Raw genomic sequence first — 22,700 nt, 5'->3', positions numbered from 1 at the left:
ATGCTTGTCTCTCTGTAAATGTGTAAGAAAATCCACTACCCTGCACAGGAAAAACAGCCAAACAGTGCTGATTCTAACACAATTCTTTCTCAACAAGCATTTTTGAAACTAAAACAAGCAGAATGCTGAATGATGATCACAGTAAAAATACAGTTCAGCTATGTTTTGGCACACTACTGCTACAAGCCCCAAAGGGAAGGAAGAATGCCATTTCTATGTTCCATACAGCACCTCACACAGTGTCAATGTTAATCTTCACTAAATATTAAGTAGTAATAGTAGTAGTAAACATACCTCGCCTAAGTCACGAATCCGCTTCAAAAAACGTTTTTCGAAAATGGTGGGATCAATCTCTGCATTAGGTTTCTTCTCAGAGACAATATCAGGATCTGACATAGATAAGAATAGCAGTGTGGCACAAGTGAGCACTCAATCTTGAATTTTCAGAACTCTACATTTGGGGTTACTCTGCTTTAGCACACACCACATCTTGCTGGATGTGCTGTTCCATGTGCCAATCATGTGTTTACCCTCCTCTGTGTGCCAAATAATGAAAGACCAATGATAAAAAACTGTTGTTCCTCCCCACACAATGGAAAGTTCTTTCAGAAAGCAGGAAGTTGCAACTGGCAGAGGGAAATGGGTAGTGTTTGAGGGCAGAGATCAGAAGCCACCTGTTCAACTCTGAAGTTGTACAGTAAACTTCTCCTTGTTGCAGAACTGACAGCCAGACAGCCCCGCCTGCATACTCACAACTCCACGAGCAGGCAAGACTGCTTACAGCTGCCTCTCATTGTATACCAAGGGCTATGGGAGTGGGGAGTGGTTCTGTACTTGTAGCACTGGCAAGAAGATATTGACTTGGTTCACATGTCATCAACAATCCAGGGTTTATTAACTGTGGGTTGAAAATGCAGCAGGAGCAAGCATCCAGCCAGTTCCAGTGCACCCGCCTGGCTCGGCTGTGATAAACAACCCAGGGACACTTCAGCCCGGGTTGTTGTGATATTTGAACCCAGATTTCTGAATTGTTGGGGAATGAAGAACCCAGAGTTTGAACTCCGTGAGCCCCCCAACAACCCAGACTTCCGGGTTTGGGTACAGCGACAAACAACTCGGGGTCGGGACGTCCTTAGATTGTTTATTGCAGTGGGAGCGGATGGCTGGGCACACAAGCTCACACCCGATGCATTTTCATCAATCCAAGGTTAACAAATTCTGAGATGATAACAATGTGCAAACCGAGTCATAGAAAAGATGAGTTGATGCAGTATCAGGATTCAGATGAGGCAGAGCTAGAAAACTTTACTCTCACCTCACAAAGGAAGTTTCCTTAGCTGCTGAAAAATTACGCTCCAGGATAGGATCTGTCTCTACAGCTTTATATATGAATCTACCATAGAATAATCTTACCAGTATTTTCTGAAAAGCAAACACTTTCTCTGCCCCAGGAGAACTACACAATAAGGTTTTTAAATTGCCATCAAGGTGCTGGCATATTCAGTTATGTTAAAGAATACTACTGAGCAAAGAAAACTCATTTACTACTGTACTATTATGAAGAAGGAAAAGATGCAAAAGAAAAATCCTTACTTTGTTCTTCTAGCTTGTTGATATCTCGCATAATTGCTCTAAAGAATGGCCTCTGATTAGGGTCGTAATGCATGCATTGCTTCATCAGATCTGCTAGCTCCTTGCAAGATGGGGCTGGAAGCGTGAAATGCCCTTCATAAAACCTCTCCTTCTGCAAGACCACAGGATGGAAACAACTGTGTTATTCACATAATTAAGAAACCTTCTTCTCTCCCATCCCAAACTCGGCAAGAGACTTCCATCAGGAAAGTTTTCAGTAACTGAGCACCTATCAGTGAACTCCCCCCCCCCCCCCCAGAATTAAATTCTCCACTGTGATTGATCAGCCTTGTCTTTGAAAAGCCCTACGGCACTCAAAGAAGAGGTCATTCATCTTATAACTCCACTTGTCCCGCAAGCTTTCTATGAGAGACTTAAAACTTTTTTCCACAAAAAAGCCGCCTAGTAAGATAGAAATGTGAACTGCCCAGAGAGCTTCAGCTATTGGGCGGTATAAAAAATGTAATAAATAAATAAATAAATACCTGAAGCCCCCAAAGCCTTACCTCTGCTAACGTCTTGTCTTTAAGTGGTATTTCTCCATTGTAGCAAATTTCCCACAATGTTGTACCAAAACTCCATTTATCTGCTGCCACACTTAATTTTTTTGTGTCTTCAACACATTCTGGTGCAAGCCAGGGGATACGTTCAACACATTCTTAAATGAAGCAAAAGGGTGGGAAGAATTTTGGAGTTAATTATGGTATACAGAGCCTAAATATTTGGTGTGTCTCAGGTTGTCTTCGAAAATGAACATATTTTCAGGTGATCACTTATAACTCAAGCCAAGAACTATAATAGAAATGTCTATTTCAAGAGGGAAGATGCATACAGGAAAAGGACCTGGATGAAGATATGGAGTATGCATCTTCTGCAATTTGTTTTTATAATTCTGCACATCTTCAAAAAAATTTCTATACAAATGCCACATTTTAGAATACAGTGTACAGTTCTAACTGTTCTGTCTCAGAAAGGATTGTTACAGAGCTGGAAAAAAGGTAAGTAAAAGAATCAGGGGTTGGAACATCTTATCAGGAAAGGCTAACACATTTGGACCTTTTTGATTAAAAAAAATGGCAAAGCAGCGGCATAAGAAAGAATTATAAAATTATCAGTAATGAAATGTATTCTGCACACATATATCTATGGTTTTGGCTGCTACTGGCAATGCCTCCCTCTCCTCTAGCCATGCCTGAAGACAAAACAGAAGCCCCACAAGCAATATTCCAAACCATGTGGATCTTGGCTTGCTGTCCTGTAATGCTCATAGAATCATAGAATGGCAGAGTTGGAAGGGGCCTACAGGCCATCGAGTCCAATCCCCTGCTCAATGCAGGAATCCACCCTAAAGCATCCCTGACAGTTGGTTGTCCAGCTGCCTTTTACTAGGAGTTAAATTTCATGGCTTTTCTCAGCAATTTTTCTCAGTCTCTCATAACTCTAGAACTCAGCATCATCCAATGAAGTTTATTGGCAGACAGCTCAGGAATGGGAAATGGAATCACTTCATCACAGAAAATGTAATTAACTTATGAGATCACTACCTCACTGTGGACAAGCTAGTACTTCTAAAATTAAGCTTTTAGTTACAACACCTAATAATGGAACAACTTGGGATGAGGTATAGACTGCACATACTTTTTTTTCCTAGTACAGGGAAACTAGTGCTGACACACCCGCTAAACTTACCAACTGTTAGCATACTAGTACCATAGATGCATACATAAGAACACAATTATGATCCGGGGTATACCTTGTCTACTCAGCACCGTTATTGGAATTCCTGGGTCACTCAGTTTTATGAAAGGTCCATATTCGTTGTCAATTCCTTCTCTTGCCAACAGTATATTCTTTGTGCACACATTTCCATGTACTAAATCCTTGTCCTCCTGCATTTTCAAAAGAATATTAATTAGCATGGTCCAATCATGCATTTTGAGTATACTGAAAAATATACTTAAAATAACAATTCACAGAATACTATGGTTTGGGTCCTAACGTAAGTTAACAAGGAAGTTCATGGAAGGAATATTTCCTGTCTTTGCCTCCCCACCACTAGCAGCCCCTGTGCCCCATCCCACCTTGTTTACCCAGTTCTCCAGGAGGCATTTTGGGAGGTGCAGGTGACTGTGGGGCGAGGGGAGGTGCAGGCAGGAAACGTTTGTTCTGAGAACTTCCTTAATTTATCCTTAGGGCTAAGGCAGGTGTGGGCAACTCCTGGGTCTCCAGATGTTTTGTCCTACAATTCCCATAAGTCCTAGCCAGCAAAACCAATGGTGAATGGTCATGGGAGTTGTAGGCATCTGGAGGGCCACAAGTTGCCCACCTCTGAAAGTCAAAGAATCTGGAATCTGTCACCACTTCAGACTCTATTTAGATGCAAAGCGGTATATAAATGTTGCGAATAAATAAAAGAGTAGTTGTTCTGGGAATATAGTACTAAAGACAACATACAGCATGGCCAGTTCATAGAGTGATTGTTCAAAGTGGGTAAGGATTATCTTATTACCCTCTGGATAGGTTCTTAGGGCAGATTTTTGCAGTGTTAAAGTATCTATTTGAAGATTTACTAGTTATTGTCAGACTGTGATCCTTATGTTACATATAAAACAGCTTTGTTTGCTAAGCCAGGGAAATCTATTCATGCAGTCACCCTGAACACTATCACAGTCAATATACTGCTGGCAATATGTTAACTGGACTCATGTTCTGTGGTCTGTTATTGCATGTTTTTAGTTCCAAAATGGCAATGTCCTTGCAAAGGCTCGGGGAAGCCCAATGTTTACATAAGCACAAAAATATCTTTAGAAAACACTCTCCATAAAACTGCCCAATGAGAAATAAGCATACTCAGTGGATACAGAATGCTGGTTGATTGTCAGGGATGGAGGGAAGCAGAAAATCAGTGGGGAAGGGACTAGGACCAGTGTATTCCTGCTCAATGTTCACTTACATTGAGTGAACACTGAACAGGTATAGGAGCATTCCCCGATCATATGAAGTAGAAATCATGAGTATGTATTTATAGCTGGCTTTTCAGAAGACATGTCAAATGTCTAGCTGCATTGAATGGGCATTTTGTGGTAGAGAAGATTTGACAGAAATAATTGCAATGGGTAGGTAACACCTAGGACTTACCAGATAGCTTAATGCACTTGCCAATTGTTTTGCTACTTTAAATTTCCAAGGAGTTGTAAGCATATCACTCTTGCGGTGCATAAAGAGATCCAGAGGCCCGAATTCAACAAACTCTTCCACCATAATGTCTGAAACCACAGAGGGGGGGGGGGAATTAGTGCCATAGGAAAAGCACATGTAATTCAGTCTTCAATGCATTTTTACTGTAGAAGAAAATCACACAAATGAAATCTTCCAGGAAATTTTTAATTTCTATGCTGGAAGCTGGGAAAAATGGGAAAAGAAATTAAGATAAGGGTGGGTCCATATTCCCATAGTGGCAATTGTTGAAAGTTTGCATGCCATCGATGGACACACAGAAGTTATCGAAGGGCAGGACCAGAGCCCTGAGTGGGCAGAGCCAACCCTCCTCTTTTCTACCATGTCCTCCTCCATCCTTCTTCTCTCTCACCGAGGAACAAATAGCTCCTGCCAGAGATCTGAGTTGACAGAGGGCTTTTGAAATTAGCCCTAATGAACATTAAATGGAAAAAGAAATGCTGACTTTTATGATGGCGGCGTATCATCAACTAATAGCAAAGAATTGCAAAGAATCTACAGATCTGTCAATAGCTGTATGGGATAATGATCTCTGGAACATTGGCTGAAAAATTAACTAAACAGTCAAGGGCACAAAGGCAACAAAAAGGATCTGACACATTCCATACAATTTGGTATAATTTATTAACAAACAAGGTTCCCAGAGAAAACCACCAGCATGTCATAAACACATCGAGATAATGACATCCAAATCTTTAACCCCTAAAAATCTTCTTTGGATAAATATAAGGTTATTAATATACTGAAACTCCAGTGATTTCAGTTAATTGTTATTGGATTTCCTATGTAATGTATGCGTTTTGTTCATTGAAAAAGTTTTAATATTTTTATCTACTTATTAATTACATTGAAAATATGTGATTTTTACCTCAAATATTTTTTTTAAATAGTCTGAGGCCCTTAGGACCACAGGATGCCTACCTCTGTTCTAAACCAACTAATTCAACCATCACTTCTACTTGAAAAGTTGTATTCAGAAAGAATTTACTTACTTTCTACATCGCGGACACAAACTCCATGGAGAAGGACAATGTGCTTGTGGGAAATTTGTCTCATCATGCTTGCTGTCTCAAAAAATGCCTATTTAAAATACACATATTTTTCAGGGGGTACCAAAGCAGAGATTTAAGATCAACAAAACTATGAAAACACTAAAAGTCTATGGATTCAGACAGTAACTGTAATTTCAATGATCTGCATGTGTTTACATGACTATTTGAAGTGATTGTAATCCATGACCAAAATTCCGCTCGCAAATAACTGTAGTTCAGATTAATCAAGAAGTAGTTCTCACGTCAAGCGCTGCAGCCACAGAAAGTACACAGCCTTGGAGTAATTAGTACGGCTATATATCATTGAATATAACCCCGTAAGAACTGACTGAAGACCTACTTAGTTGCAGATTATATAATGGTTTATGACCAAACTGTGTACATGAACAAATTTGTACCCTAGAGCAATTTGTTCACTCCCAGCTACACAGAAAGGACCAGATTGCACACTTCGTTAGTAGGGATATGTTCACACATCACGTCATCCATGGTGTGTGATAAGCTATGCAGTGTTTTGCAAACCATCTACTGTGCTCCTGTCAGATGATCAGGAAAACAAGCACACAGCATGGTTTATTCCTCTCTCCACCTTCTGTATTCCTCCTGCCCAGATGCCCAGGTATCTCAGCTTCCTTTGTGATGGAAACCATACCTTCCCTTCCCTTGTACTGCCTTCCTAAGCCTTTGCTGGGTCCCCTATCTCTACCCATGTACAACAAAAAGGGATGGGGGGGGGACCAACTTCTTGAAACTTTGTGGGATTGAGATGAAATTTAATAAGGCTCCCCTTATGTGGAGCTGCCACATGTGCTACTGGATAAATGCACAGATTTGCTTTTTCATGGAAGAGTGAGGTTTTAACCACAGGTGGAATCATGCAGGGGGAGGGCAGAGATGGTCTGGAGGTGAAGACACAGCTGAATGTGGCAGGAAAACAAGAGATAACTCAAGAGGAGCAGAGCACTGACAGTGTTTTCAGCTGCTCTTGCCGAGCGACTTGGTAGCCAATTGCAGTAACCCATGCTGGCATGCCAGATGACACAATAGCCCACCGTAGGTAAAAACAACCTCTGCTGCAGACTTTGGCTTTTCAGGGTGGGTTGTTTGAGGGAAACAAGTCCCCGTGGATGGAAAAAACAGCTCACAGGGACACGCTAACCCAATCTGTCAGTGCTAATATAACAAGGTTTGATGCATATATGTATTTCAATACATATTTATTGTGTGAGCACACTGTGAGGCGTTACAGTCTATTGCTAGACTTTCACTAGAATCCAAGTTTCTGGATTCCAAATGCCATCAGGAATTAGTAAGGATCCAGTGTGAGATCCAGGAAGAAGTGGCTTCCAAATCCCAACAATATCAGAGGAGGAGAGTCTTATGAAGGAGTATCTCTATCTAGCAATGACCAATAGGAAATGAGAAAGCCCATGCCTGAAATATCTCCTCCCCATCTAAACAAAGGAGAAACATTTCCCATCTTCCCAATGAGTACCTCAGTTACCAACAGAGATTTGGGAAGTTGCATACCAAATGGCCAATATTTGACAATAGGAGATAGTCCCTTCTAGCACAACAAAATGAGTTTCAGCCCATCAGAGGCAACTCCGAGGCATTTATTCTGTATTGATATAGCTTCAGAATCATTTGGATAAACCAGTCTTCTACAACCTGATATCTTCCAGATGTCTTTAACTACAACTCACATCACAGAATGTTGTCAGTTGTAGTTCAACACATCTGGAGAAGCCTGGGATAAACTCTTACCTATATTACAAATGCATGGTTACACGCTCCAATGTATATAAAAGAAAATTAGCAGCAATGACATCAACCATTTTATAAATGAACCTACAGAGAGGAACCTACCAGAGAAATGTCTCTGTGGCTGGGATCCAAGACTTTAAGAAGAACTTTCATTGCCTTTTCACTGTGATAACTTTCATCATCCTTATAACGAAGAATGCCAGAGTAAATCTGTGTTCTTGTTCCTCTCCCAAGATGTTCACCCTAAATACAATTTTAATCCAACAGTTAGAAATTTTAGCAAAATAAGCCTTTTGTTTGTTTTAGTAACACTCATATCATTAGTCACCACGGAGAAAACACTTACATTAAAATGTATTTTGCACTTTGAAGTTTCATTATAATGACGCTTCTGTTTCCCCTGTAGATTAACTGCAGTTTAGTATGTCCTTTATCCTAAACTGTGGTTAATCTCAGCTATGGTTTGTTGAAACAAGACAGTTTCATAAATCCTGATTTGAGGCTGGCTTGTTTCAAACAAACCATAGCTAGGATTAACTTTAAAAGGATTGGACGACGTGGCAAGCTACAGTTAAGCTAAAATGGAAGTGGAACTTCTTGCTAACGTGTTTGAGGAGGAGGGGAGCACATGAGCCCAGGGTGAAGCTAGATTAAGCATTACATTGCATTATATATCTGTACTTGGTAAGATGCTGAATGGATACGCATTACTGTATTAAAGCAGTCTTTTTTAAAAACAAACTTATATGAATAATCTCATCTAAAAAGCAACCTGACCTATCACTCTCTTTCTGTGAACACATCTGGCAATTTGAGAAACTGTCCTGAGCATCACCACAAAATGGCTGCCATGGGAGGCATGGCAAAGGACAAGTAACCTGCCGAAAATTACTGAGTACTAGGGAGAGGTGGGGGCTGAGCCCCAACACATTATTCGCCAACTTTTTTGAACTCACAGTATTCAGCATCAACAGAAACTTATTTCACAGCAATCCTAGTTACTGGACAATGTGTTAATTAAAAAAGGGGGAGTGGTGTGGCACCTTTGTGGCTGCCAAGAAATGTGTCCAGAGTCGCACTGGTGCCCATGAGTACCATGTTGCCTACCTCAGCATATAGTAACATGCAAAATTTAGAAAGGGGAAGGAGGCGCATAGTAACTTGAATTTTCACTGCAGATTTAATATTAGTTACTTAGAGATTGTGAGGTGAGGTTAACAGACTTTTGCTACATATTCTTAGGTATCAGCGTTAAGCAGTTTTCAAAGAACAGCAGGAAAGCATATATTCATGGAATATTTTCAATTCTATAACTACTTACTTGTTCTATTTCTTCTTTAAGGATTCGATGGAAGCTGAGCTGACCTAAAGGACATATTGGTTGCCATTCTTGGGATTTCTTTGTAGCCACTAGCAAATTGGAGATTTCTGGTAAGGAAAATAAGTCCTCTTTAATATGCTTCAAACCGTTGTCTCCCTACTTCTTATGAGCTTTGCAAAATACTGTTGTTAGCAATCTTCATAATGATAGCCCCGCACTGGAATAATTGCATAAGAATTAAAGATATGCAGAGTATAATCTTCAGCATAGCCCTGCTCAGCCCACATATAGGCTAGAGTCTAAATATGGCTTTGATGATAGAAAACACAAGTTAAAATCCCCATGCAATTATGATTCTCATTGAACAATTTTGTGCAAGTCACCCTCTCTCAGCATAGCCTCATAACAACTTTGAGTTAGTAGGTTGCTCTGAGTTCTTTATATGAAAAGGTAGGATTCAAACGTAAGGCAAAAATAATTCAGAGGGCACTAATACTCTAGCTGTTACACTAGATGACACTAATTTGGCACAGCACGTTACATTTAAAGTATGTAATTTGACATAGCACATTACATTTAAAGAAGTATTCCAATAATTAGAATACTTCTAATTATTGGAATACTTTTGCTGATGATTGCTGTTGAAATACTACATACAAAGGAACATTCACTTTCTTCAATGCACCTGCAAAAGTCATTATTATTTGCTTGTATTTGTAGCCTGCCTTTCTTTGGAGGAGCTAAGAATGACAGTTTGGCCTCACCACACCCCTCTAAGGAAGAGGTACAGAACCTCTTTCAGCCTGATGGTTGAATTCCATTTCAGAGCAGCTCTCAGGGGGCTGCATTCCAGTGGTGAATGGAGCTAAAGGCAAAAGGGGGCATGACTCAAAATACCAGAAATAGTAGCTCTCTCATTACAACGAGAGGGCTGGAAGCAGTCTCTCCAAGTTTGTGCACTTGTAGCAGCTATTGAAACTCCTTGTTACAATTCCCAGGCAGAGGCTTTTATACATGCAGTGCTTCTAGGTACTAAGGTATGAAATTGACCTTTGACATTGAACAAATCTCAGAGCCTGTTCAGAAGACATCTTAAACCATGGCTTTAACCATGGTGGTTAAGCCAGAAAGCCAAGCTGTGTTCAGAAGACACCTTAAACCATGACTTTAACCACGATGAATAAGGCTTTCTGCTTATTCACCATGGTTAAAGCCATGGTTTAAGGTGTCTTCTGAATGGGGCCATTGTTACATTAAAAAGGACTGACCTGTTTGATACTTTAGGATTGGCTAGAACTATGAGCACACAATTCCACTGAAAGGATCAAATAATTCTTGGTATACATGTGTGGTGGGGGTGAGTGTTGTTAAGAGTTTTATTGATTAATGTAAAGACACTTACCTCTTGGCTTTGGCTGACAACATGTCTTAAGTGTGAATATTATATTGTCTGTTCTAAGCAGCTGCCCTTTTAAATGGTCCATCAATTCCTTCAGAGATGGAAAGAACTTATCGGATCCATGCAGGAGACATCCATCTTTATTCATTTCAATCTGGAAGTTTTTGTACTGTTTGGGAGTATTTAGCAACTGCTGTGGAGAAGGAAGTATGGAAGAGATAGAATAAATCAATTTTAAGTAAAATGCGTGGAAAGTAACTAAATCTAAATCTATTCCTGAAGAGATTCCAGAGAATGCAGTGAAATCATATTTGGAATTGATTTAGCAGGCATTTGCTAAAACAAGTTAATTCTATCTTGTGGTAAATAAGGGAGCTCTGGATGACTCCACACAAACTGGAAAGAAAAACAACATATGTGTTTTCTCTTATTGAGAAAGTGCAACAAACAAGTTCACCAATAATTTTGCCATCCATCATAAGCAGAATGGGTGAAAGTGTCATATCAATCATAGAGGTACTATGGCAGTCAGACAATTTCAGGTCTAATCTGTTCCAAATTAGCAGATTAATATTTTAGCTACACATACATCTCACTCCAATTGGCAAGAAATAAGATACTACATATGAGAAAAACTAACTATACCCAAACGAAATTATGATTCATTAACCACACTCCCTGGATTCCCCCCCCCCCCCAATTATAGAGTAGATAAAAGAGCCTAGAACCTGATCAAACCTATCACTTGCAGCTTGAGGAAGCTACAGTAAGAGTCAGCCAGTTCCATCTTATAGCCTCTCATAAGTAAGTGAGAACAATTCATGCCCAATTTTCATAAGCGTAAAGTTTGGAACCATCAAGGGCCAGACTACTACTTCTCAATCCTACTCTTCAAACATTTACAGATCAAAAATAATCTAGGCAGATAAAACCATTGGATGCGCAACTGGTAAAACTCCATCATACCTGTGAGTATTCATTACATATCACTGTCAAGAGGATGTTATTGAAGTCTGTACAACTCCACCTTAGGACATATGTCCCCTCCTCATTGCCTTCTTGCTTCAGCTTGTTGATGGCATAATCCGTGCTGAAAGTATTTAGAAATGAGCAGTTGTATGTGAGGATAATTTAACATCCCCTTGAAATTTAGACTGCATTTTAAACTATTGGTTGCCAAATACTTTATGATACACTTTTACAGGTAGTCCATATTTTTAAATATGTATTTTAAACAGGAATCAAATAATTTAAGGAGAATGAGTTTCAACTGAGAAATCTAGAATAAGAATATCCATTTTTATGACCCAAAATGAATTCACTGCACTTTAAGTACATATTCAGATTTCGGTCATTGACTCATGCTTTGTAGCAATTGTTTACAACATTAAAAACATTAAGATTAATTACTAAAGGAAGTATCCAGGAGATAAGCTGTTCCAAGAAGAGGAAAAGATAATGGGCAATTTACACATTTTATTCAGATGTGCACACATAGCTCCTGCATGAACATGGGATTCTCAGATTAATAATGGAAAGAGCTCTGAGAAAAAATCTTCATTGCAAAAATAGAGGTTTTCACCACATAGAAGACTATGCTTATTCAGAAGTCCCATATACGCATAGTGATATTTGCTCTGGAGCTTTCATAATCTCGTTAGGTTAACCAGTCGAATTGAATGCAGGTATGGGATACTATAATATGCCAGAGAATCTATGCTTTAAAAACAGTTACGAGTTTTTAAAGTATATTTCCACATCACCAGTTTTCACTTTTTAAAAAAAAATCCTAAGAATTCAGATTTTAACTACTTGGTAGATTAGTTAAAAGTAAGATTCGTGAAAGAAAATATGAAAATTATTCACATAAAGATTATTGTCTCTTTAGAAAGCAGAGTGTTTAAAGGACATTAACTAACCAAATGGGACCATGGCAGCCATTTTTAATATTGTGTTCTATCAAGGGTGGTGCGACATCTGTGCAGAGATAATGATGAGCATCTGCAGTAAGCCTGAAGTATCCATCTATCAAAGCAGCAAATGACAAGGCTTCCTCACGTGAAGACAGTTTAAATTCCTAGAGCAGAAAAGTAATTTTATGAAGAATTATAAGAAACTGTAATCAACAATTAGAAAGACATTCATTCTTTATTTTCTCCAGGATTTTAATTTTTAATTTTCTAAAAATATATATCCTTTATCTATGTAATCGAGGGAAATTACAATACGAAAACAGGAAATGTAATCAATAAAAATGTAATAAATAAATAAATAAATAATAAATCTAGGAACCTTTCCTCATGTTCCGAGAAGAAAACTGAAGGCTTGATAAAAAAAAAAAAGCGGGGGGGAAACGCCACTTCTAGACCTAGATAATTTCCCTAACATATAGATCTTTGCTTCATTCAGATCTATTGAACTTCAGGCACAGCTTCCCAACTTTGGCTCAGTACAAAAGCAGCTGCACACAATCTGAATCTTATCTTTATTTACTCAGGAGCAAGTCTCACCGAGATTTCAACAGAACTTACTTCTAAGTAAATTTGCACAGGATTTCAGCCTTAATGAAACATACTTGAATTGTTATCTGTGTATTTGAACATCTCACTCCAATGCTTTGGATGACCACATACACAGGGGTGTGTGTGTGTGTGTGTGTGTGTGTGTGTATGTATGTGTATATATATATATATATGTATATGTATATGTGTATATATATATATATATATATATATATATATATATATGTAAGATGCGCTTCATGTACTTTACAGTGCTATGATTCCACTGCTATTAAACCTGGACACAGCTCCCATCTGAGGCTTAATGTACCCAGAATGGTGCTGCAAAAATGGTGAGGTGAACAAGGGTCTTTTCACGTCATATAGGAAAAAGCACACATTAAAAATATATGATCCACTTAACGTGTGAGGTGATGCACACTGTTTCACTTTATCTACACCATGAAAACATGCCCGTGGGAGTAGGGGAGCATGTGCAATATGGCCCTGTTCAGAAGACACTTTAAACCATGGCTTTAACCATGGTGGTTAAGCCAGAAATACAGGCTGTGTTCAGAAGATACCTTAAACCATGGCTTTAACTATGGTGAATAAAGCAAAAGGTCTTATTCATTGTGGTTAAAGGTGCCTTCTGAACAAGCCCCGTATGTGACAGGCACATGATTAGTTTAACATACATACATATTCACAGTGCCAATATAAGAAGAGTGGAAGAACTCTCTCAATTTTTCAGTGATAGTTAATATGAAGTAAGGGTCCTATTCTATGTCAGTGATTGCAGGTCTAGAATTAAGAGGGTACTAGTTATGTAATCAGTAGAGCACAGTACAAGTGTATTGAATTGTTTATAGGACCTAGAGCACTTACCATTCTTTTATTATCTTGCTTGTAGATGCAGACAGCGGACTCCTTGATCACAAGGTGAGTAATTTCAGGAAAGTAAGAAAAACTGTTCCATTCCTCCCTCTTCCTTTTTTCTTCATTTTTCTTGACTTTACTGTCTGTTTTTTTCCTCTTTATTTTATGTTTTTCTTTATCACTCTGTGTAACCTGGTTGACATAAAAGTATGTAGGTTAAGAGGTGGGGAGGGGAGAGACAAGCTGCAGTACTGGAATAAAAATATGTATCTACAGAAAGCACATGAAGGTCAGTATCAGAACAATTAAATATAAATGTGAAATTAATGTAAATACAAAGTCTAGACACATGGCCATTTCATAAGAGAAAACGTTTTAATTATATTGATAAATTAAGGTAGATTTCCCTGCTCCACAGAGAATTAACTCTTCAAATAAAGCTTAGAGATGCCATAATATGACCAGGTTTGTAAATTACACCCTTAGAATAAAACATTCATGAATTTTGTTTATTTCATGTCAACATCTTTCCCTCAAATTCATAGAAAGTGCTGTCCCTGGAAAGATCTTTGTCCATTGTTTAAACATGTGTTTACCGTAAGCTTTGGTTCTGATAACATCTTACTTACTTCAGAAAATATTCCTAGCAGCGCCAAGTCTGTTTATGCAAGTAAGCACAAGTTAAAACACCTTATATAACATGATTAAAACACAACAACACTTAGTTGGTCTTATTCAAACTAATTTTCATATCTCTCATATATTAGGATACTTACATATGGTTTAAGCCGCCACTTAATTCCCTGATTGCCTGTCACCATCACGTCATAATTTGGGATGATAGTAGAGTCCTCCAAATTTTTTTCATTCTCTGATGAAACCCGCAATGAGACAGCCTCAAAGATTTCTGCTCCATAATGCTTTGTTAGTGTCTCCATTGTTGACAAATATTTCACCTTCAGATCATGTGGAGAAACACTGCTGTCGCAGATGGTCTTGTTGTTAAATTCCTTAAGGAAATCCTTGAAAACATTGTTTATTCGCATTCTGGTTAATAAATTCCTCTGTCTAATATTCTTGCTCAGAGTTTCTGGAATATACCGTTTATAGCTGGAAAGGGATGGGGAAAAAGAAAATGCATATTCATTGTTCCTGTCATTATCTTCCAGAAGGGATATTTAATGAAAACCAAGGTATAACAGGAAAGCTTCAAAAAGAAAACATCTTTGGATAAAAATACATATATAAACAAAAAAGAATGCTTGAAAGCTCAGGGTGCAATGTATTCACAGATGTATGGATATCTTTTAATAGTTTTTGCTCAATAACCTCGCCTTTAAATATACTGGTTCTTTTCACACCCTTGACAAATTAGTGTCAAAATTCATGGTGTGCTTTTATTTAATTTATTTAATTAGTGAGTAAATAAGCAAGTAGGTTTTTATTGGCTGTTTATCAGAATTAGGGATTCTCATTTCTTCATTTATTGCCATAAGTGTAGGTTGGTCAGCCATGCCACAAATTCATACAAAGAAAACTTCACACTTTGTACTTCCAGATGAGCAAATACCTTGCAAAATGGGCCAAACTTAGCACACCTAAGCCAAAACATTAAAGCAAACTTTGCAATTTCTGTTACGTTTGACTCAGTTAGTCAATGCAATGTGAAAACTCCACTCAATGGTTGAGTTTTTAGGAGGTACTCCCCACAAAACATGTACTAACTCCACCGTTGGTGACTGTGGGCTATCGTGGAGTTGAGTAAAATCCATTGCAACATTTGATTGATAATTCTTCAGCCATCTCTCCTCCCCCGGTCCTCCCAATGGTATCCCATCAGCCACTGCTGCAAAAAAACTAATCCCAGCGGCTCTTCTAGGGTGGCACTCACTCCTTCCACCACTCTTGCCAGAGAATTCTGTAGCCAGTGGGAGAAGTCAACTCAACAGAAAACTCTGCGGAGCCCTCCACACAACACAATGTTTGTGCAGGAACTCTACTCTGCATAGTGTGGATATTCAGCATGGAGTGTTTGCCCGCCAGACAACACATTTCTCAATGACAATGTAAGAACTCCACCGTGGAGTTCTAAAACCACTGTTGAGAAATGTGTTGTCTGAGCTAAGCCTTTTGTTTAGTGCTGAACAAGTCAGCAAGAAGCACACTTCAGAGAGTAACAAAATTGACTGAAATGGTATCTTTTAAGTTTCCCCAAGGATGACTGGTTTCCGCAGGGAGACTATTATTTCTGACTTGCCCTTCATTCATCTACATAGTGGGGATTGATGGATGCCACTTCATTGCATAAGGAAGATGAAATGGTTTCCCGCCCCAAGCTCCTGTGGCTAAGTCATGATTTAGAAATGAATATCTAGTCCTCTAAAAGCTCTATAACGCCAGATTAGCCTAGAGCATCTGTGGTTGAACCAATAATTACAAGAAGTTAAATATCCACTGTGTTCCTTTGTTTTGGATTGTCTGCTTAACGATGCCTAGTTCTATACCTGTCTTTTGTACATTTTTGATTTTTAAACGCTTGAAATGTTTGCGCAAGTAAGCATTTGCCTACGTAATAATCATAAACCTTGAGTTTGCTCTTTTGCACTTCTGAGGCCCTCTCCAAACATACGTCTGCCAGCACACAAGCTACTTCCACATAGTATGTCACGTTACAGGAGTATACATTGGAATAATCCAATGATCCCTGGCAAAGCTGATTGTCTTTCCCAACCAGTTGGCACCCTCTCTCAATGCTATGAACCTTTGGGGTGACTTTGGGGTCTAAAGCAGAAAAAAGGAAACACATAAATACCCCTAGCCCAGACTTGGCTCTAAGTCTAAAAGTACCTTTTGTAGGCAAATAATAATAATAATAATAATAATAATAATAAGAAGCAGTTAGTCTTCAGTTAATATTCTAGGTTGTAAAAAAAAATGGTTGTTAGTGACAGTAGATTTAACATAATGAAATGCAGTTATGATCTGTGATAAGCTTGGTAGTTGGGGGATCAGACAACACCGTGGCAAAGCTTGAGAAGCCCAAAATTAACCATAGTGGAACAGTTATGAGAAAGAGTTGTCAAGTGGCAAGTCCCTCATCGGTGGTCCTAGGGCACAGCCCTACCTCTTAGTATCAGCTTCTCCCCCTCAACAATATGGAGATATTATTATTGATCTATCTCAGAGTTTTTGTAAGGATTACTGAGCAATCAAAGTATTGCGAACCCTCTTATACAAGAGTAGGAATATCTTATACAAGTGTGGGAATATCATGTTCCAAACCTAACACAAGCTTAACGAGCCAGAAAATGAGTGCTTTCTACTGAAATCAGCTTTAACAAAAATATTTGTATTTGGGAAACCTTAGTTACTTAGCAGGTGCTGGCATTCAATGCTTTTCCTTATTAAGAAACCCCCATTAAAAGAACAGACGCTGAGTGTAAAAACCCCATCCTTATTCTGACATCCCATCCGTATGCACCCATAGAATACTAAACCAGATCTTAGAATGACAGGAAAAACAGAATGTTATCATTTATATTGGTGCTTAAGAACTAGGCTTTCAAGTAATAAGAGACCAGGGATCCTATAATTGTCGCCTCACCTTGTAATATCCAACTGGTAACCATATACAATAAAGTTGACTCTTTCGCTTTTACTGCTCTAAGTAAAATTTCTTGCTGCTGGATGAAGACTCTGGGTCTTTGACATCCAACAGCCGTGCCTGGGACAATCAGGGGAGAATCTACACTACTTCTTTATAATGGTTTTGAAGTGGACTGATAACTGTGGGGCCCATGATACATTCAATATACCATTTTCAAACCACTTTCATAGTGTTATATCCTGCTTTGTGTAGATCAGGCCCTGGTGACTTGCAATCATTAGCAATTTCTGTTGTAACTATGGAGGGGAAACTGCTCTGGTAAACTGAATGAAGTACTTCCTCTGTATTGAAATCAAGTGGATTTTATTTGATACAAAAACTCCAGCTTTTATAAAAATTTGTACCCTAAAGAAATGCATTTAGGCAGAAAACACACCCCCTTAGGAGAAATTGTTTAAGAAGTTGCATTTGGCTGCCTAATCATATTGCTTGAGACTAGAATGTACGGATTTTGTTAAATACATTCCATCAGTGTTTCATGGATTATCAGGTATATTTTGCTCCATTGTTTGTCCATTCATTGACATAATTGAACTTTTTAAAATCAGAATTTTGTTCTACTAGTACTAATTCACATTAGCAATAATGCACACTTGCATAAATGCAAAATATGCCTGACATTAGTGGTAATGTGTATTAGCATAAATTCCCCCCTAAAAACCCATGTGATTCAGAAAAAGCTGTTCTGTTGTGCAAGCTGCAGTTCAGCTTCATAGAAATGCAACATACAAGCAATATTATGTAGAATTCCTCTAAACAGACACAAATTAGTGAAGGTATAGATATTGTTTATACAAAGAAATCTAAAGGAAATTGCCAGGTGGTAACAGCCCCTTAAATATGCCACTTTTGTACAGAACATTGGTGTGATAAATGAAAATTATCACAACAGTGATAATCAACAACAGTGACTCAATTAAACAGACACACCAAACTAGATTTACAAAGCTTGACTTTGGTTTGCTATGATCAAATTGACAAACCCATGGTTAAGACAGTTGCTCCATAAAGACAGGAGTGCTGAACTGAGGGGAAATGAAAATACTCCTGCTCTCATTGGTAGTTCACTAAGCATGCCCCTGGCCTGACTATAGTCTGTCCACAGCCTGGATGTGTCCATCCACCACCCTGTGTTTGCAATTGCTTCACTGTATATCCTAGATAAGCCCATTCCTGTTATTAAGAGCAAATAAAGGCAATGTTTATAATTCATTAATTATTGAACAAAACTTTTTAATGGGGAATGATTGAAAGACTCAAACTGGTATTTTGTCAACAGGGCAAAGTAGATGGGTTTGGGTTAGCACCTGAGACAATCTTGGATGAGAACGCGAGAAAAAGCATAGGGTATGGGTAAGTCACCAGGAATCGTATCATTACATGTTTGGTTCTGTTCCATTTTAGATTCAGCTGCACCTGATGTTTTTACAGTACAGGTCAATAAGGGTTCAGTAATCAGCTTGGCACACAGGAACCATTCAGTTCACGTAAGTTTAAGTATAAAGCACCTTATAATTATCATTTGCACAGCAGGATGGAACAAGCTAAATACGTGTAAAATGGTTACAACTAAGTGCCAACAATAAGTACTATGAAGCCTTGAACTTGGCATACTGGTTCTTTTTTGTGGAAGAACAATTGAAATATTACCTTACAGGGTTGACTTGTTCTCCTACCCATGTTGAAAAATGTGCTCGCCACATCATGGGACCAAGATGGTCCCCCAAATCTTTTACTGCATTGCACACCACCTGTCTTCATGCTGCCGGACATCCTCTCTAATCTCTTGAAGGCTATTAACTTTCAGTCTCAGTGTCCTGGCAGCACTCTCTGGTACCCACCCATTATCCTATTTAAGAACTCCCTCTTCAAGACACTAAGGCCCCCTCCTATATATAGATTATCTACCTGGCATAAAGGACAATCAAAATATTATGAAGCTCCTACATAACAGGACCCTTCAGAGGCAGTCCAAAAGCTGCACCACCTCTCCAATGAGTTTCCCCTCTTTCCTTCCCCACCCACCCCATACCTCCTCCCTGCATTGCCTGGACTGAGCAGGCATCTTGGACTCGGAAGAGTCTGCTTATTCACCTCTGTGATTCTCAGGGACTGAACACTTGGCTAGCAAGATGCTCTGCTTGCAGCCCTAAGCAACACAGAGGCATTGTTTAATCTTTCAAAACCACAAAACTTTTAGGACAAAGGTTATAAAGAAAAAAATCAATTTAGGTTTTACTACGATTGTTTCTGCATTAAACAGAAAGCAGCCTCCAGCCCAATCCCTGCCTGATGTTTCCCAGACCCAGCCATCTTGAAGACAGCAAAGTACAGAAGACTGGGCAAACCCCAAGTAAATAGTCCTTTCAGGTGTCTGTTTTATTTTATGTCTTTGTTCTGATTCATTCTGGTTCTACTGAAGCCAGTGAGGGCACAATTTTGGTCAAATCCTTATTTCGAAACAGTAACCAATTGCGAGTCAGCTCGAATTCCACACAGATGTTCAATATAGGCATTCAGATTACAGTTCAGGTAAAAATAAAGGTTTGTTCTGGGTTTTGACTGCTTGGTAAACCAGGTCCAGTTTGACTGCTTAGTAAAACCATGGTTAGCTTGTACATTTGACACACATCATAGTTGGATTTCTTCACACAAACCATTATTTGGTGTGACATGTGGTATGCAATAGTGTATGTGAGCACAAATATACGCAAATAAGGGAATCTGGAAAAATAAAGGGTTTTATTTAAAAAAAAACTGATAGTATTTGGACATGCATCAGACATCAAACATTTATCTTCCAACAAACCATTTAGGAACCCACAGTAGGACTGGAAAAGTTAATTTGCTTCTCCATTGTCTGTTACTAGTAAGAGAAAAATAATCCATGTCCTATACCTAGTCTTCCTTCCGATTCAGCTGCCTGCCATCACAAAAGAGAAATGTGTGTAGTACAATACATAACTACTTCTGACTCACCTGATGTCCTTGGGAAGTTCTGGCAACCTCAGGTTTTTCTTAATTGCATAGTGCGTGATTGCAAGTACAGCCATGCCCAGACATTCATTTTCAATTTCATGAGTTTCCTGGTCGTTTTTAGGATCCCGAACAGGTGCAAAACATCTTACCAGATCATTCTGTCCCTAAATTGTGAAGTGAGAGAAATCTGGTTTAGCTATTGGCACAGTTATATCACTCCAGCCAAAGAGCTACGTGAAACAGAGTCTTCTATGTGAAAGTCTCATGACATGCTAAAAAAGGAACAGTAATGTTACTTCTTCCCAACAAAAAACATAGAACAATACAAGGCCACATATGCACTACAGAATACTAAATCAAAATGTATTATGCAAAAGGAGTAGCACCCCATTTATTTCATCTTATTTGTGGATTGTTTTGCTGGACATGTGCATTCAAAGCAAGTGTACAATTAAAATTACTAAAACAAACCAATAAAAAGCAGATTATTAAACATTTAGTAAGTGTTAATAATGCACTCCTTTTACACATCTAAAATGTAATTCAGAGTTTAAACTGATCTTCTTTTTTTAAAAAAAAGATAAAGCCAACATAATCATGAGAGCATCCCCTCCACTGAAGAAACAAAGGTTGTTTGTAAAATTTATTTTAAAAAATGCCAACACAAACAAAACTTACAATTCCCTCTTACAAATAACTTGCCTGTGCAAAGAGATATTCTAATGAATTTGCATCAAGGAGGGGTGTTCCTTGTTTCTTCTCATAAGAATTCTTTGGTTTCTTCGGAGAATGTCTCCAGACAGATGGCTCATTTTCATTTGTCCCATGCCAATTAGTAAAGTAAAACCTTGAGAAAATAATGATAAGGACTTCAGGAAATTATTTGGTGCTACATGCATGATTTAATCTTTTTTAACATGTAACTAGAAAATAAGGAATCAGCAAAAACCCAAACAGAACTTGATCAAAAATATATTGATCTACTTATAGTAAACCAATTGTCTCAAGATTGCTCAGTTGTGATTTAAGATTAGCAAACCCATATACAGCTGAGCTATCTAGCTGACCTATCCAGCTCCTTAATGCTCCCTCCCAGGCCCTACAACCACAGCCCCCTTATACAGTCCAACAGTAATGGATCTACAAGTTTCCTAATATGGGATTTTTCCTTGGCATGCCTTCCTTTCTGCAAGTGCTTCCCCTGAAATATCCCTGTATCAACCCAGAGTAATGACACACATACACTGGCCTGGGTAGCTCAATTTTCTGCTGGGAGGCCAAGGCAGCATTATAGCACAAGGCAAAGTCACACGCATGGCACAATTATTGTGGGGGCTCCTTAAATATGCACAGGCCCCTTGAAGATGGACAAAGGTATTGGCAGCTACATAGGTGCTGATGGGCTACATTTATTTTACACACAGAAGCCTTGTTAGATTGGTCTTCAAACATGATTGTAAGCGGTTGATTGCACTCCAAATTTGCATGTTTTGTGAAAAGGATAAATTCTACAACTAGTACCAATATGTAATCATAAAAGGTTGAACGCCCACACACATTACTAAGTTTGTTTTATTCTATTTTACAAGGATATTACACATGATATCCCAGCATTTTTTATTATTATTATTACATTTTTATACCGCCCAATAGCCGAAGCTCTCTGGGCGGTTCACAAAAATTATAATATTAGATTACAGCCACAAAAGACAGCAATCTGGACAGCTTAGCTTTGAAGTATTAATGTCAAAGAGATGCAAACTGTTTCATTCTTAAAAAACAATGGGCAATATTCAGCCAAAGTTATGCACTTATGCGCCACTAATTTCAGTGGGAAAGTTAAACATATGGTTGACTTTTTCCCCATTCACTACCAAAGGAATTTGAAAATTCCCAGCTTTTTGCTGGATTGTGCCCCACCTCATACTATTACGTTCTGCCTCATACTAGATTTTCGTTTCTTGGTGAGTGATCATGCAGGGGAGCTGGTGGTGGATTGGGTGCCTCTTGAGCAGGGGAGGCTGGGTATGACGTTTTGTCATGATCCTGCAAACTCCCAATGCTTCAGAGGTGAAACAGCATGGGCTATCATCTAACACAGCAAATGCTACAATTCCACCACATCCCTAGGTAACCTGATAGAGAGATCCTGTAATTTTCCTGCAAAAGGTTCTGCTTAATTTCCATTCTGCCAATCAGATTAAATCAAGTTACATACTGACTCTGGGATTAGGCTCATTCTGAGCAGCCTGCTTAATTATCTACA

General features: G+C 38.7%; 1 protein-coding gene across 4 annotated transcripts in view; it reads right to left on the bottom strand.

Annotated features, from left to right (window-relative positions):
• JAK1 (Janus kinase 1) overlaps window positions 1-22,700 on the bottom strand; it is a 55,053-nt gene that overhangs the window by 11,359 nt on the left and 20,994 nt on the right. For 3 of the 4 annotated variants that reach the window (XM_063137837.1, XM_063137853.1, XM_063137844.1), the window contains exons 5-19: window positions 21,137-21,281; window positions 20,435-20,598; window positions 14,565-14,898; window positions 13,798-13,980; window positions 12,328-12,485; window positions 11,375-11,498; window positions 10,412-10,601; window positions 9,010-9,116; window positions 7,791-7,931; window positions 5,862-5,949; window positions 4,771-4,898; window positions 3,386-3,521; window positions 2,139-2,290; window positions 1,594-1,744; window positions 295-389 (exon numbers count right to left, since the gene is read on the bottom strand). In XM_063137837.1, the coding sequence (XP_062993907.1) occupies window positions 295-389; window positions 1,594-1,744; window positions 2,139-2,290; window positions 3,386-3,521; window positions 4,771-4,898; window positions 5,862-5,949; window positions 7,791-7,931; window positions 9,010-9,116; window positions 10,412-10,601; window positions 11,375-11,498; window positions 12,328-12,485; window positions 13,798-13,980; window positions 14,565-14,898; window positions 20,435-20,598; window positions 21,137-21,281 (2,296 nt within the window). The remainder of the gene's footprint in view (window positions 1-294; window positions 390-1,593; window positions 1,745-2,138; window positions 2,291-3,385; window positions 3,522-4,770; window positions 4,899-5,861; window positions 5,950-7,790; window positions 7,932-9,009; window positions 9,117-10,411; window positions 10,602-11,374; window positions 11,499-12,327; window positions 12,486-13,797; window positions 13,981-14,564; window positions 14,899-20,434; window positions 20,599-21,136; window positions 21,282-22,700) is intronic. The other variant, XM_063137861.1, reaches the window with a different exon arrangement.

The sequence above is a fragment of the Elgaria multicarinata genome, chromosome 1 (genome assembly GCF_023053635.1).
Source record: "Elgaria multicarinata webbii isolate HBS135686 ecotype San Diego chromosome 1, rElgMul1.1.pri, whole genome shotgun sequence".
Lineage (NCBI taxonomy): Eukaryota > Metazoa > Chordata > Lepidosauria > Squamata > Anguidae > Elgaria > Elgaria multicarinata.
Note: the sequence above shows the minus strand (reverse complement) of the source record. Positions and strands in the feature narration are given on the sequence as shown.